The sequence below is a fragment of the Mustela putorius genome, unplaced genomic scaffold (genome assembly GCF_011764305.1).
Source record: "Mustela putorius furo isolate JIRA1106 unplaced genomic scaffold, ASM1176430v1.1 tig00003901_pilon_pilon_pilon, whole genome shotgun sequence".
Taxonomy (NCBI): Eukaryota; Metazoa; Chordata; class Mammalia; order Carnivora; family Mustelidae; genus Mustela; species Mustela putorius.
Window position 1 is genome coordinate 7,968,611 of NW_025422049.1, and position 17,441 is coordinate 7,986,051.

General features: G+C 44.2%; 1 protein-coding gene across 1 annotated transcript; it reads left to right on the top strand.

Moving 5' to 3' along the window:
* Positions 1–234: 234 nt before the first annotated feature.
* On the top strand, positions 235–1,838 carry LOC101674075 (rhox homeobox family member 1-like). The gene is made up of 3 exons (XM_004762119.2): positions 235–471; positions 641–962; positions 1,571–1,838. The coding sequence occupies exons 1-3, from the start codon at positions 393–395 to the stop codon at positions 1,647–1,649; spliced, it is 480 nt and encodes a 159-aa protein (XP_004762176.2). The 5' UTR covers positions 235–392; the 3' UTR covers positions 1,650–1,838.
* The last annotated feature ends 15,603 nt before the right edge of the window (positions 1,839–17,441 follow it).

Below are 17,441 nucleotides of genomic sequence, written 5' to 3' on the forward strand. Positions count from 1 at the left end.
TTCATTCCCCACCGCGTCCCCGCCCCGTCCCCGCCCCCAGCTGGCTGGTACTGTCCACCAAAGCCCCTTCCCCAAAGCGGTGCCAGGCGGGAGCGGGGGGAGTCGACTAAGCGGCGAGTTAGAAGCCCCGCATGCGCCCCCTAGCGGCAGCCCTCTTCCGGCAAACGCTCCGCCTACTTCGTGGCCACGCCCCGGCCTCGTGCTCGCCCCGACAAGTCCCGCCCACCACACGCTGGGCCGTCGGAAGTAACGAGGTCGCCGGCGTCCGAGTAGGAGCGAGCAGACGTTGGAGCGGAGCTGGAAGCGCGGTAACCCGGACCCCGCACAGGAACAGCACCCCACCCGGAAGTCACCGGGGGACGAAGCGCAGAGTCTGTGGAGGCACTCTGGACATGGATCCTCCGCCCGAAGGCAGCCAAGAAGGCACCGCTTACCACAGCCTAGTCGATGAGCTTCAAGGAGAACCGTCGGGTGAGTGCCCGAACCGGGACGCGCGGTTTGGCAAAGCCTCGGAAACGGCCTTTCCGCGGGGGAGGCGAGGGGACGCGACGCCGCAGAGGCGCGGCCGACTTCGCTGCTCTCAGGTCGCCGTCCCACGCACCCTGGGCTCTAGCGCCCTGCCCTCTCTTTTCTTTTCCAGATATGATCCCTACCGTGGTCTCCGTCATGGGAGGAGACTTGGCGAAGGAGCTCTGGGCCGAATCTGAGCAGGAAGCAGAGGCCGAAGAAAGCCGCGGCGCGGGAGCTGCCGGCCCCATAGACGACGAGAACCAGAAGGGTGGCGGCGGTGATGGGAAGGAGCCCCCGCAGCAGCAGCAGCAGGATGAGGCACTGGGGGCCTCTGAAGGGCCGCAGCCCCAGGGCAAGCAGCAACGCGCCCAACTTAGCACCTTTACAGGGTTGCAGCTGAAGGAGCTGGAGAGCATTTTCCAACGCAGTCAGTACCCCGACGTGTTTGAGCGGTGAGTGGCTTGCTCGGGAGGCACCCGATCTCTGCCAGCCGGCTGCGACGCCTAGGTCTCTTTCTCTCCCCTCCCGAGCCAGAGCTACCCGGGGGGGTGGGGTCTCGAGCTCCGTCCAAGGTCGAGGAGATGCCGGGTGGGGGCATCAAGGTAAATATTTTCATGCAGTATATAAACGAATCGTCAGGAAACTCGGGCCGGGGTCCTGTTTTTGTAAATAACATTCTGTTGGATCAGGATTGCAATCAGGATTAAGAGCGCCATGAGGATGGAGAGTCAGACACTGTTGTGCGACAGGGGTGGATCTTGCCTATATTTAACGTTTGGATAATTTGGTCATCCTGGAATTTTTTGTGCATTAGTCTTGACTGTTAAATACTACATTAAAATTATTAATCTTGAATTTTGAATTTTGACTACATTAAAATTATTAATCTTAAATTTTGTACATAGAGGAAGATTATCCCTAAAGCAAGCTTGGCCTTGGGTATTAAAGAAATGTGTGCCAGGGAATTGGGGGAAAATATAAATTTAAAAACAAGCATGAATGTATATCTCATTTCATCCACAACTCCAGATACTAAATATTTGCAACTTTCTTCCCTCAGAAAGGAGCTTGCCGTACCCATGGATGTGATGGACGTCGGTGAACCTGAAAAAAACGATTCAGCTGAGAAGCCATTCTAAAACCTGCTTCAGGAGTTAACACACTTTAGTTCTAGACATTCTCAAGTTGTTGTTTTAGTTGCCTTTTCCAAGTTTGGGAAATAAGTTCTGAATTTGAGGGCTTTGGTGAGTGGAAAATGGGATAAGTAAACCCCACTTTATGGAAATTGCCCATTACCAGAAGGATTTTGATTTCTTAAAGCAATAAAATAAAAAAAAGAAACTGCTTGTCCTGTTTTCTGTACAAAACTTCCTGTGCAAAATTAGATATAAACAAAGCTCAACTCCTTCTAAGGTGTGTGGTTTAGGGAACACTTGTGGGTGGAGTCATGTTGGGGTTGGGTCAAATCTGGAAAGTATGCACATTAACACATGGAAGATCTAGGTTAGGAGAGGATTAGACTATATTATTTACTTTAATTTTTTTTTTAATTTTATTCATTTGATGGGGCATCTGGGTGGCTCAGTGGGTTGAGCCTCTGCCTTGGGGTCATGATCTCAGGGTCCTGGGATCGAGCCCCGCATCAGGCTCTCTGCTCAGCAGGAAGTCTGCTTCCCCTTCACTCTCTGCCTGCCTCTCTGCCTACTTGTGATCTCTCTCTCTCTGTGTCAAATGAATAAATAAAATCTTTTTTAAAAAGATTTTTTCCATTTGAGAGAGAGAGCGGGGGAGGGCCAGAGGGAAAGGGAGAAGCAGACTTACTACTGAGTGCCAGATCCTGGGGGCATGGGGTTTGATCCCAGGATGCTGAGATCATGACCAGAGCTGAAGTCCGATGTTTAATCCACTGAGCCACCCATGTGCCCCTGCATTGTTATTTCAAATATTTAAAACCAGGTGTAAGTTCTTAGCTAAATCCACAAAAAACGTGGATTTATAAATATTCAGGGCTTTGGGTGAGGGAAGTATTCACACACAGACAACATATTATATGCGTAACGTCTGTTCATTTACACGAAGACTGATGCAGGGCGATAGCTTTATTTCCTATTTTTTTAAAAGACTTTTTTTTTTAACTTTTTTTAAAAGATTTTATTTATTTAGTTGACAGAGAGAGAGATCACAAGTAGGCAGAGAGGCAAGCAGAGGGAGAGGAAGGGAAGCAGGCTCCCCGCTGAGCAGAGAGCCTGACAACACCCTGAGACCATGACTGAGATGAAGGCAGAGGCTTAAACCCCTGAGTCACCCAGGCGCCCCTAAAAGACTTCATTTTTAAATAGATTTTATTTATTCATTTTGAGAGAGAGCACGAGAGGGGTAAAGGACAGAGGGAGAAGCAGACACCCCGCTGAGCAGGGAGCCCGCCGTGGGGCTCATCTAGGGATGAGGATGAGGATCATGGGAGCCATGATCCTAGGATCATGACTGGAGCCAAAGGCAGACGCCCAACCGACCAAACCAGCCAGGCGCCTGTAAAGACTTTATGTATTTGAGCGAGCACCCGAACCAAAGGAGGAGCAGAGGGGGAGAGTGAGAGAGAATCTCAAGCGGACTCCTGGCTGAGTTTGTAGCCCAATGCGGGGCTCCATCTCACAACCCTGAGTTCACCACCTGAGTGGAAACCAAGATTCAACCAACCAATAGACTCTTAACTGACTGAGCCACACAGGTGCCCCACAGGGAGAAAGCTTTTAAAGTCTGAGTGCCTAGTTCTCCTGTTGTTGTTTTAGTCTGGGTAAAGCACTGTAGACAGTGGTAGCCCTACCTTTTAATTTTCTGAAATACTTTAATGTGTCAGCCTGAAAACATTGCTTAAAATACTCACTTTATAGTGGAGGGTTGGAGGAAACTGGACATTTGTCTAAAAATGGAAGCAAATGAGAACAATTTTCTTTTGGTGCTAAAACGGGAAATAAGAACAATTTTGAAAAAAGTTTCAACTGAGCTAAGCAGGGTGAAAATGTTAGAAAAGAATTGCGTACAAACATAGCCTTGCAGATACGGCACACATCAAACTGGGAGTGAATATTCTCATGGAATTTCTAACCCCTAAGGATATATTTTTTTGACAGTACTATTTTGAAGAGGTGGGTTTTATGAAATTTGGTTTTGGTAGAGAGGCTTTCAATTTAGGCCAGAGTCTTGCATGTGTCAATATAAAATACTTTTTCAGGGGTGCCTGGGTGGCTCAGTGGGTTAAGCCTCTGCCTTCGGCTTGGGTCATGGTCTCAGGGTCCTGGGACTGAGCCCCACATCAGGCTCTCTGCTCAGCGGGAAGCCTGTTTTCCCCTCTCTCTCTGCCTGCCTCTCTGTCTACTTGTGATTTCTGTCAAATAAATAAATAAAATCTTTAAAATACTTTTTCATTTGTTCAGGCAGTGATGTCTGATTTGTAGGTCAAAAGATTACCAGTTGAGACCAGAGAAAATCGTAAGTTATATTAAGAGAGTACAGATGAGGGGCACCTGGGTGGCTCAGTGGGTTAAGCCTCTGCCTTCAGCTCAGGTCATGATCTCAGGGTCCCAGGATCGAGCCCCGCATGGGACTCTCTGCTCAGCAGTGAGCCTGCTACTACCACCCCCTGGCCTGCCTCTCTGCCTACTTGTGATCTCTCTGTGTCAAATAAATAAAGTCTTTTAAAAAAGAGAGAGTACGGATGAAAACCAAAATGCAGGATGAGTTAGCTTTGTTCCACGGTATGTGTAAGAGTGCAGTCATGGAATTGGGATTCAGATCTGGCAGTATTGAGGTTTAGTGAATTTAGACCCAGTTTATCTAAATTTTCCTTAACTCTACAGGCTAAAATATCAAGGCAGTATTCAGGGCATCAGCAACTCTTATGTTCTAGTAAGAAGCCACAATGCCCAGACCTTCCTTGTCAGATCATCTTTTTAACTCTCAAAAGAGGTTTCAGAGGATGAATAACCCCTTAGATACCTTGGAGGGAAACCTGTTTAAAAATCCAATCTGCTCCTATTGAATATTTACTTTCGACTCCAGAAGTTTTCACCAGCTTCCCCCACAACCAGGGTAACATTGTCCCTAGAGAGTCGGGGGCAGGGGCAGCGGGTGAACTGCTGTCAAGATACCGACATTTCTTTGTCTTGTTACCAGGCTTAGCAGCAGCACGTACCAGTCATTCATCAGCTGGACCTACATCCAAGAGCTGGAAAAACCATTAAAGAATATTAAAGGTGGGAAGAGAGAGATAAAGCAGGAAGTCTAGCCGAAAGCTTAGCACATAGTAGATGCTCACTAAGGGTAAACCAAAGGGAAGGGGCTGTATAGTGGTAACTTTCCTAAGATATTTTACTGATAAAAAGAAATTAGCTTCCCTCCGGAGTTTAATATCTCAATGGCATAAAGAGTTGTATATTGTGGGTTTGTCTTTTTGTTGTTGTTTTTCTTTTTTTTTTTTTTTGAAGATTTAATTTATTTATTTGACAGAGAGAGAGAGCGCGCGCGCGCACAAGCAGGGGGAGCAGCAGGCAGAGGGAGAGGGAAAAGCAGGTTCCCTACTGAGCAAGGAGCCCAACTCGATCCCAGTACCCTGGATCATGACCCAAGCCAAAGGCAGATGCTTAACCAACTGAGCCACCCAGGTGCCCCTGTTTTGTTTTGTTTTGTTTTGTTTTAAAGATTTTATTTGAGAGAGCGAGAGAGAGAGAGAGCACGCACGGTGGCAGAGGGAGAGGGAGAAGCAGGCTCCCCGATGAGCAAGGAGTTGGATGCAGGAATTAATCCTAGGACCCTGGGATCATGACCTGAGCCAAAGGCAGACGCTAAACAACTGAGCCACCAGGGTGCCCCTATGGGGTTTTAAAGTTTATTTTTATTATTTTTTAGTAATCTCTATGCCCATTGTGGGGCTCAAATTCATGATCCCCAATCCCAAGATCAAGAGTCACATGCTCCTCTGACTGAGTCAGCCGGGCACCCCAGGGTTTTTAAATTATGAAAGTAATTTCTCAATATACTAAACCAGTCTTTTTTCCCCCTCTGATTGAAGGTTTGGTTTAAGAATAGAAGGGTCAAGTGGAGATGTCAGAGGGCATTAATATACAGAAATATGGCCCCCCATCACATTGGGCCACCTTGTGGGCATGATCTTGGATGGACTCTGTAATGCCTCCTTGTTCTGGAGCCCACCTGGAAATGGGTTTTTCTGGAGCCACTGTCGCCTGGGCAGCCTATGCTGTCCTTTTCTCCTCTGTCCTGGTCTCCCTTTGGCCTGGAATGGGCCCCCATCAGCAGCAGCATGTTGTAGTCCCTCTTTACTAAGGTACGGTCTCCGTGACAGTTTTTCCAAAGTATTTTTCTGCCAGATTCTAATTGTGCATAGCCCAGCGTTGAGAGTACCTCAAATGCCTGTTAAATGAGTGAATAAAGGAACAAAGTCAGTGCATTGTTGTTTTCTTTAAAGATTTATTTATTTATTTGAGAAAGAGCGAGAGAGCGTGCGTATGCAAGCTGTAAGAGCAGAGGGAGAGGGAGAGACAGAATCCTGGGCAGGCTCCACACTGGGCATGGAGCCCAACACGGGCTCGGTCTCCTGACCCCAAGAATCTGCGCTAAAACCAAGAATCAGATGCTTAACCGGCTGAGCCACCCAGCACCCCCAACCCATTTTTGAGTAGGGCACATTTTTGTATGTTTCAGTAAAGAGGTAGATTCTCAGCATGTTTGTGTCTGTGCATCAAATGGCTTTAATAGCATACAGATTATTTTTTAAGATTTTATTTATTTATTTGAGAGAGACAGAGAGAGAGCATGCGGTGGGGAGTTGCTGAGAGAGAGAAGCAGGCTCCCTGCTGCGGGGCTCAATCCCAGGACTCTGGAATCATGACCTGAGCTGAAGACAGATGCTTAACAACTGAGCCACCCAGGCGCCCCTGGATGGGAGTTTCTTTTTTTTTTCTTTTTATCTTTATTTATTTATTTATTTATTTATTTAGAGCTCCTGCACATGTGCAGGAGTAGGGGGAGGGAGGGGCAGATGGAGAGGGAGCCCGATGTAGGGCTGGATCCCAGGACCCTGAGATCGTGACCTGAGCTGAAATGGAGATGGGGACGCTCAGCCGGCTGAGTCACCTAAGTCCCCCATGCCTGCTTTTTAAAAAGCATTCTTCTCAGTACAAACTTGGCCTTGAGCCGGCTGGAGCAGGGCAAGGCTTCTTTAAGGGAGTTTTTAGTTAAAAGTGGCTGCTTGTGCTCTCTCACTACCTCTCTCCCTGTGTCAAGTAAATCAAATCTTTTTTCAAAAAAAGGGGGGAATCATGACCACCAAGGTCCTGCTATGAAGTGGTTGCCAAGTGAAGGGACCTTCACTACCTCAAGATTTCCTCTCAGTGGGGTTAATGAAAGACAAATTTAACAGAGACCATACGTCCCCAATGGAAAGAGAGGCTCTGGTTCATTCTGGGAAAGCATGAGCTTTGTGCTGTGTTGTCCACTCCTTTTGCTCTTCCCTTCACATGTGTGGGTGTCAGATGTCAGCAAAGCAGTTGCTTGTCATGTGTGCCATCTGCAGAGAGGAGGTTAATGCTACACCCAGGCCCCAGACTGAGAGGAACGTTCTGGAATGCACCTGTGCATGCCCACTGTCATCCTCACCAGAAGATTCTGAGAAAGAAACAATTTTAGTCAAACACGTGGCCTTGCCACGCTGAGACTGAAGGCCCAACAGTCCTCAGCTCATATCCTGCACTTCACACTCGGGTCTAGTCTGAGACGCTACCAACATTTCTTGTTTTATGCTCAGACGGCCTCGAAGAGGAATGAGTACCTTTCCCACTCTCTGGGATGTTAGTTTTGGCTGATAAGTTATAAACACGATCTCAGGAGGAGTGCAGTCATTTCAGCATTTTACAGTAGTATAAAAATTCTGGATCTTTCTTTCTAAAGTAGTTTCATGTCCAACAATTAAAGTCTCCCTCGAGATAAGTGTGAAAAGTAAGTTTTTCAATGAAGAGAAGAGTTACTGCAGTTGTATACAAAGTTGGGGAACAGGGTTTATTCTGAGTTGTCTTAAGAACAGAAATACATCTGCCAGAGGTTTTTTTTTTTTTTAAGATTGATTTATTTATTTGAGAGAGGAAAAAGAGAGATAGTGGGAGGTGGGGCAGAGGGAGAGAGAGCTTCTCCAGCAGACTCTGTGCTGAGTGGGGAGCCTGACACAGGGCTTGATCCTACGACCCTGAGATCATGACCTGAGCTGAAATCAAGAACCAGATGCTTAACAATCTAAGTCACCCAGGTGTCCCCATTTTCCAGAGATCTTTTTAAATTAAATTAAATTAAATTAAAATAATTTTAATTTAATTTAATTTAATTTAAAATATTTTTAAAATATTTAAAAAATTAAATTTAATTAAATTTATTTGTCCGGGAGAGAGAGAGAGAGAGCACATGCGCCCTTGCCAGAGTTCTCTGATCATGGGGTGCTGTGCTTATCACTGGGTTCACTCTGAGCACCCCATGCATGGACTGAACTAGCATGCAGTCATTTGGTGCTGATGTGACATTTCTAGGGAGGGTTGGGATCCCAGATGTGGAATAATGGAGCTAAAACAGAGTCCTTCATGGCCTTTCCTAGTAGGTAAGGCGAAATGACTTGCTATAGCCCAGGATGAAGACTGGGGTTCTCAAAACCTTGAGTGGACACCTCAGGAGTCAGTTGCTATGGTAACACACCCCTGGTCCTAGGAATGCCATGTGCTATTACTTTTGTTTGGGAATTCGTCTGAGACTTTCCTTACACTCGCTCCTCCCATTAAGCCAAAGCAATAAGGTGTTCCAGTGAGAGCTAATCCTTACCTTAGCCAGATCATCTTTCTTTTTTTTTTTAAAGATTTTATTTATTTATTTGACAGAGAGAGAGAGAGAGAGAGAGAGAGAGAAAGAGACATCACAAGTAGGCAGAGAGGCAGGCAGAGAGAGGGGGAAGCAGGCTCACCGCCGAGCAGAGAGCCCGATGCGGGGCTCAATCCCAGGACCCTGAGACCATGACCTGAGCCGAAGGCAGAGGCTTAACCCACTGAGCCACCCAGGCGCCCCCCAGATCATCTTTCTTAGCAAGCATATTCTCCTCTACCTTTGTGGACCTCTCTCATGGGATTTCTTAATTTGGCAAGTGAGACAAATATTCATTGGCCTGGCAGTAAAAGGCTGGCACCCACAGAGAACCGGTCCTATCATATCATGTGGCTCTTCCAAGCCACGTACCTTTCTTTTCTGTACCCACTTTATTTTTTAAAAGATCTTATTTATTTATTTGAAAGACAGAGTGAGTTCAAGCAGCTGGAGCCGGTATGAGCTGGGACACATTAAACTGTAATTGGCAAATTTGAGAAGCTCAGTATGGACAACCTTGAGGAGTTAATACTCTGGCAGGGGAAGGGTTCGGAGGAGCTATCACTGTAAAAATTGGAGAAATATCCACTCTTGCTTATAGCTGAGAGAGAGGGAAAATATTTTAAAGATTTTATTTATTTGTTTGACAGAGAGAGACACAGCAAGAGACCGAACACAAGCTGGGGGGGGGGGGGTGGGAGAGGGAGAAGCAGGTTTCCTGCTGAGCAAGGAGCCTGATGCAGGGCTTGATCCCAGGATTCTGGGATCAAAACCTGAGCTGAAAGCAGACACTTAACGACTAAGACACCCAGGAGCCCCAAGAGGGAAAATATTTTAAGGATATTACTTATTTATTTATTTTGAGAGAGAGAGATAACACAGGTGGGGGGGGGGTGGCAGAGAAAGGCAGAGGCAGAGGGAGAAGCAGACTCCTATCTGAGCAGGGAACGTGATGCAGGGCTCAATCCCAGGGCCTTGGGATCATAACCTGAGCCAAAGGCAGATGCTTAACCGACTGAGCCACCCAGGTGCCCAGGGGGAAAGATGTTTTATTTTTATTTATTTATTTTTTTAAAAGATTTTATTTATTTATTTGACAGACAGAGATCACAAGTAGGCAGAGAGGCAGGCAGAGAAAGAGAGAGAGAGGGAGGCAGGCTCCCCGCTGAGCAGAGAGCCCGACGTGGGGCTCGATCCCAGGACCCCGAGACCACGACCCGAGCTGAAGGCAGCGGCTCAACCCACTGAGCCACCCAGGCGCCCCGGAAAGATGTTTTAAAACATGTCTAAAGCGCTCTCTTTTTCTCAACCAAGGCCTGCCCTGAAAGGGAACTAACCGGAGCTTCAGAGACGTGGGTTTTCCCAAAGCCTAGTTGGGGTGGGGGGACAGGTAATACCCAGCTCTGGTCCCCTCTAGCCTTCCTGTTTCAGCTAAAGGAAAACATGGGAAGCTGGGAAGCACTGTAATGGCCCCAGCCTAGGGACACAGGCTGCCTAAAAGACAGAGATCTAATCGTAGGACTATACACCTAACCTACCACCAAAAAATCAATAGTGCTCCATTACAATAATAGTGGGATACAGCTAAAGGAATGGTAAGCCTCTTACCCCGTCTAAGGACAAGTGTTTAGGAAAACTCAAACAAGACAGTGGAGACAAAACCAACACCACCAAAGGACATTTTAGCCTCTGAAACCTACAGCCAACAGTGAACACAGCCTCATTCCCAGCCAGATAAACAGAAAACCTCCTCCTGAAAACTATAGAATTCTTTTATCCAATACATCATGTGTGGCTTTCAACAAAAAAGTGTAAGGTATACTAAAAACCGAAAAAAAAATATTCTGAAGAGACAAAGCATTCTCAAGCAGACTCAAATATGGCAGAAATCTTGGAATTATGTGATCTGGGATTAAAATAACTATGGTTAATACGCTAAAGGCTTTCCTGAAAAAAGTGGACAACATGTTAGAACAGATGAATAATATAAGCCAGGAGATAAAAACACTAAGAAAGAATCAAAAGGAAATACTAAAAATCAAAAACACTGTGACAGAACTGAAAAAGGCCTTTTTTAAAAAAAGTTATTTATTTATTTATTTGAGAGAGAGAAAAGAGTGAGCGAGAGAGAACATGAGTTGGGGGAGAAGGGCTGATCGAGAGGGAGAAGGGAGAAGCAGGCTCCCCGCTGAGCAGGAAGCCAGATGCAGGGCTCTATCCCAGGACCTCGGGATCATGACCTGAGCTGAAGGAAGACACTTAATCAACTAAGCCACCCAAGCGCCCCTGAAAATTGCCTTTTTAAAAAAAATTTAAGTTATGTAATCTCTACACCTATCATTCTTTTGCACATTGCTGTCTAGTTTTCCATACTCCATTTATTAAAGAGACCATTTTCCCTATTGTATATTCTTGTCTCCTTTGGCATAGATTTTTTTTTTTTTTTAAGAGAGAAAGAGGAGGGGGAGAGGGAGAGACGATCCTAAGCAGGCTCCACACTCCAGTACAGAGCCTGACTTGGGGCTCAATCTCACAATTGTGAGATCATGACCTGAGCCCAAATCAAGAGTTGGAGACATAATTGACTGAGCCCCCCAGGCGCCCCTCCTTTGGCATAGATTAATTGACCATATAAGCATGGGTTTACTTCTGGGCTCTCTGTTCTGTTCCAGATACCTCCAGCTTTGTTTTTCTTTCTCAAGATTGCTTTGGCTACTGGGAGTCTTCTGTGGTTCCATACAAATTGCAGTATTGTTTTAGCTTTGTGAAAAATGCTGTTGCTATTTTTTTTTCTTTTGAGAGAGAGAAAGAGCATAAGCAGGGGAGAGGGGCAGAGGGAGAAGGAGAAAGAAGGAATATTAAGCAGCCTCCCTGCCCAGTGCAGAGCCCAACTTAGGGCTTGATCTTACAACCCTAGGATCATGACCTGAGCCAAAACCAAGAGTCAGATGCTCAACTGACTGAGCTCCCCAGGCACCCCGCTATTGGTATTTTGATAGGGATTGCACTGAACCACTATGCTGTACACTTAGAACTAATACAACATTTTGTGTCAACTATACTCAAAAAAAAATTTTAACCTTCAAAAAAAAAATAAAAGAGTAATACTGGCAGAGAATTTTTCCAAATTAATGGCAGATGCCAAGCAACACATCAAGGAAGTTCAAAGAACATCGAGCAGTATAAATAACAAAAAAAACCTATACTTGGCCTTATCATATTCAAAGTAGAGGAAGTCAAAGACAAGGAGAAAAATTTTGAAAGAAGCCAAATTGGGGAAAAAAACAAAACTTGTTCCTATACAGGAACAGGTAAGAATCATATCAGACTTCTCTTCAGGAAATATGCAAGCAAGAAGAGTGAAGTGAAATATTTAAAGCATCGGAGGGAAAATATCACTAACCTAGAATTCTGTATCCATCAAAATTATCCCTCAAAAGTGTAGAGAAATAAAGACTTTCTTGGACAAATAAAACTTTTAAATGTGTCACCAATATACCTGCTTTGCAAGAAGTGCTTAGAGACAAGGAAAATAATATAAGTCAGAAACTCAGTTTGCATAAAGAAAGGAAAAGTATTAGAGAAATAATAAGTGAAGGTAAGATGAGATATTTTATTCATAATACTCTTTTTTCTAAATATTTGCTTATCTATTTTTAGAGAGAAGGAGGGGCAGAGAGAGAGGGAGAAGCAGACTCCCTGCTGAGCAGAGACCCTGGGATCATGACCTGAGCCAATACCAAGAGTCAAATGCTTAACCTACTGAGCCACCCAGGTGCCCCTATTTATAATAGTCCTATTTGATCTAACAGATAATGGTTTATTCAAAATAGTAATAGCAAAAATGTATTCAGTGATTATAGTATATGGATAAGTGAAATGAATGACAGCACTGTTATGAAAGACAGAAGATAGGAACTGGGTCTACTGTGCGTAAGGTACTTGTGCTACCAGTGAAATGATCTAGTGTTATTTGAAAGTGGACTTATTTGTCGTAAACGTACTTTGCCAATTTTACGGCAGCCACTAAAAAAATTTTCCAAGTGTTACTGATATGTTAAGAGAGGAGAGAAAATTGAATCATATTAAAAAGTTCAATTAAAACCAGAGAAGGCAGAAAAAGAGTGGAAGACAAAGGAGAAACTAAGAACAATGACAAAGAATAGAAAACGATTATTAAAATGGTAGATATTCATCAGAATATACCAATACTAATTTTAAATGTGAATAGTCTAAAAACGCCAATTAAAAGATACAGATTGTAAGTTTGGATAAAAATAAATAAATAAGGGGCCCCTCGGTGGCTCAGTTGTTAAGCATCTGTCTTCGGCTCAGGTCATGATCCCAGGGTCCTGGGATTGAGCCCCACATTGGGCTTCCTGCTCAGCGGGAGACCTGCTTCTCCCTCTCTCTCTGCCCCCTCTCACTGTGTCTTTCTCTCTGTCAAATAAATAAATAAAATCTTGAAATAAATAAATAAACACCAACTATATATCACCTACAAGAAAACTACTTTATTTTTTTTTTATTTTTCAAAGATTTTATTTTTAAGTAATTTCTACACCTAACACGGGGCTTGAACTCGCAATCCTGAGATCGAAAGTTACACCCTCCTCTGACTGAGCCAACCAGGCACCCCAGAAACCAACTTTAAATATAAAGATACAGGGTGCCTTGTGGCTCAATCAGTTAAGTGTCTGTCTTGGGCTCAGGGTCCTGGGATCAAGCCCCATGTTGGGCTCCCTGCTTGGCGGGGAGGCTACTTCTCCCTCTCCCTCTGTTGCTCCCCCTGCTTGTGAGCTCTCTCTCTCTCAAATAAACCAATAAGATCTCAAACATATAAATAAATAAATAAATAAATAAATAAATAAATGGATGCAGGGGCGCCCAAGTGATGCAGTTAAGTGCCCAACTCTTTGTCTCGGCTCAGGTGGTGACCCCTTGGGTGGTGAGATGGAGCCCGGAGTCAGGCTCCACACTCTGTGCAGAGTACACTTGACATTCTCTCTCCCCTCTGCCCTCCTACTCGTGCTCTCTCTCTCTAATAAATAAATAAATCTTAAAAAAATAAAGATAAAGACACAGATAGCTTAAAGGTAATGATATTCAGAAAGATATACCATGCTAACACTAAGCAAAAGAAAGCTGGAGTATCTGTGACAAAGCATGCTTCAGAGCAAGGAAAATTATCAGCGATAATGAGGGGCATTATGTAACAGCAAAAGCCTCAGTTTTCCAGAAGACAGTAATCCTTAATGTATACACGCTTAACAACACAGTGTCAAAATACGTGAGTCAAAAATGGACAGAACTGCAAGGAGAAAAAAACAAATGCATTCTTGTACTTGAGGACTTCATCCTCTCTCTATTACTCATTGCCAAAGACAACAGATAGAATATCAGTGTAATCAAATATAATTGAACTAAGAGCACCATCAATAAACTAGATCTGATTGACATTTATAGAATACTTCAACAACAGCCAAAGGCACATTCTTTTCAAGCTCACAAGGTACATTCACTAAGATAGACTATATTCTGGGCCATAAAACACACGGATCAAAGAATAAATCTCAAAAGAATCTGAAAAAGAAATTTTGAGCTAAATGGAAATGAAAACACAGCTTGTCAAAATTTGGGGATGCAAATAAAATTAGTGCGTAGAGGGGCATTGGTCACACTGAATGCATATATTAGAAAAGAAGGAAAATCTATAATTAATAATCTAAGTTTCCAGGGCGCCTGGGTGGCTCAGTCGTTAAAGCGTCTGCCTTTGGCTCTGGTCATGATCCCAGAGTCCTGGGATCAATCCCCCACATTGGGCTCCCTGCTCAGCGGGAAGCCAGCGTCTCCCTATCCCACTCCCTCCACTTGTGTTCCCTCTCTCTCTGTGTGTGTCTCTCTCTGTCAAATAAATAAATAAAATCTTAAAAAATAATAATATTAATAATCTAAGTTTCCATCTTAGGAACCTAGAGAAAGAAAAGCAAATTAAATCCAAGTAAGCAAAAGAAAAGATAATAAAAATCAGAGCAAAAATCAATGAAACTGAAAACAAGAAAACAGTAGAGAAAAATCGATGAAACCAAAAGTTGGGTATTTGAAAATATTGATAAAAGTGATAGGTATCTATTCAGGCTAGCCAAGGTGAAAAAGAGAGAAGACACAAATTGCTACCATCAAAAATGAAAGGGGGGGGCGCCTGGGTGGCTCAGTGGGTTGGGCCGCTGCCTTCGGCTCGGGTCATGATCTCGGGGTCCTGGGATCGAGTCCCATGTCGGGCTCTCTGCTCAGTGGGGAGCCTGCTTCTCTCTATCTCTCTCTCTGCCTGCCTCTCTGTCTACTTGTGATCTCTCTGTCAAAAGAATAAATAAATCTTTAAAAAAAAATGAAAGGGGGATGTCATTTCTGATTCTGTTGACATTAAAAGAATAATAAAAGAATATTATGAACAACTCTATGGCCACAAAATTGATAACCTGGAACAAAAGGCCAATTCTTTGAAAAACAATCTAACAATACTCATAGAAAGAGAAATAGACTATATGATAGGCCTAAATCTATTTTAAAATTGAATCAATAATTAATAACCTTCCAAGACAGAAAGCACCAGGCACAAATGGGTTCACTGGGGGAATTCTACCAAGAATTTAATGAAGAAATGATATGACTTCTCTACAATCTGGTTTAGAAAATAGAAGCAAGGGAATGCTTCCTAACTTATTCTTTGAGGTCAGCATTACCCTAATACTAAATCCAGACAACATATTATAAAAAAGGCAAGCCAAAGAGCAATACCTCTCATGAATATGGATGCAAAAATCCTCAACCAAATATTAGCAGATCAAATCCAACAATGTCTGAAAAGAATTATATACTATGAGCAGCTAGGATTTATCTCTGGTATGCAAGGCTAGGTCACACCCAAAAAGTCAATTAATGTAATCCATCACATCAACAATCCCTAAAGACTGATATGATCATATCATCAGATATAGAAAAAGCATTTGACAAAATCCAACACCAATTCATATTAAAAACCCTCAGCAAGGAGCTCCTGAGTGGCTCAGTTGGTAAAATGACTGCCTTTGGCTCAGGTCATGATCCCAGGGTCCTGGGATCGAGCCCCACATTGGGTTTCCTGCCCCTCAGGGAGCCTGCTTCTCCCTCTCCCTCTGCCCATCTCTCTCCCTGCTTGTGCGTGTACTCTCTCTCTCTCAGTCAAATAAATAAAAAACTTAAAAAAAAAAAAAGAAAAAAACACTTAGCAAACTTGGAATATAAAGGAAGGTCCTCAACATGATAAAGGACATCTATGAAAAACCTACGGTTATTAACATATTTAGTGATGAGAAATTAGATGCTTTTACCCTACTACAATCAGGAAGAAAGCAGGGATGTCCTCTCTTACTACTTCTATTAAACATCATACTGGAAGTCCTAGCTAATGCAGTAAGACAGAGTAAAAAAGGTATGTGGATGGGGAAGGTAGAAATAAAACAGTCTTTATTCACAGATGACATGATTGTTTAGGTAGAAATTCCCAAAGAATTGTTTAAAAAAAGAAAACAACCAAACAAATCTTCCTGGAATGCATAAATGGTTATATAGCAAAATTGCAGGGCACAGGCTACTATACAAAGGTCAATCACTTTCTTGTATACCAGCAGTGAGCAATTGAAATGTAAAATTTAGTTATTTATTTCTAAATATTTTATTTTTTTTTTATTTGACAGAGAGAGACACGAGAGAGGGAACACAAGCAGGGGGAATGGGAGAGGGAGAAACTGGCTCCCCGCTGAACAAGAAGCCCTATGCGGGGCTCGATCCCAGGAGCCTGGGATCATGACCTGAGCCGAAACCAAGAGTCTGACCTTACCCGGCTGAGCCACCTAGATGCCCCTGGCAAAGGATTTCTAAATACAACACCAACAGGGGTCTTGGGATGGAACCCCGCATTGGGCTCCCTGCTCGGTGGGGAGCCTGCTTCTCCCTCTGCCTGCCACTCCCCGTTTGCACTGTCTCTGACCTCAAACGGGCGTCTCCATGCTCAGCGTGAGGAGTCTGCTAAAGTTTCTCTCTCCCTCTCCCACTGCCCCTCCACCCCCGACGCCCCAGACTCTCGCTCTCCGTCTCTCTTTCTGAAATAAATACATAAATCTTAAAATATATATATACACCGCCAACAGCACAATCCATGAAAGAAGAACTGAGAACTTGGACTTCATTAGAATTAAAAATGTGTGCCCCTGGATGGGGAATCCAGATGGCAGAATAGGGAAATCCTGAACTCAGCTCCCCCCACGGGCACAGCAAGGCTGCAATTACATAGAGAGTTACACACTCTGAGAACAACCCGAAGGCCAGCCGATCGACTTTTGCTCATCTAAAGATATAAAGAAAAAGTGGCATCAAGAAGGGAAGGAGGGACAGAGATGCAGTGTGCTCAGGACCCACACCCCCAGGACAGTGACCCACAAGCGGGAGGCTATCACAGGTACAGAGCTCCTCCATCATCCAGGCACCTCCAGCCCTGGGGACCTGAACCAGGAAGATGAACCTATGTAATGTCTGGCTTTGAAAATCAGAGGGCCATAACTCCAGGGGAGTCAGAGGGCTGTAGAAAACTGAGGCTCTACTACTAAAGGCCTGGTGCCTAAACCCAGACCCAGCACAGAGGCAACAGTTTGAAAAGCACCTGTGCCTTATGTGAGGATTTATTGACAAATTTTAGGGTATGTGCTGGAGAGGCAGACATCTGTAGGAACTTTCTTTAGGGCAAAAGCATGGTCAAAGGAAATAAAAAATACTTTGAGTGAAAAAATAACATTAAACATCTTTGGGGAAAAAAAGGAAAAATTAAAAAATAAAGGGGTGCCTGGGTAGCTCAGTCGGTTAAACATCTGCCTTTGCTCGGGCTGTGGTCCTGGGGTCTTGGGATGGAACCCCGCATTGGGCTCCCTGCTCGGTGGGGAGCCTGCTTCTCCCTCTGCCTGCCACTCCCCGTCTGCGCTGTCTCT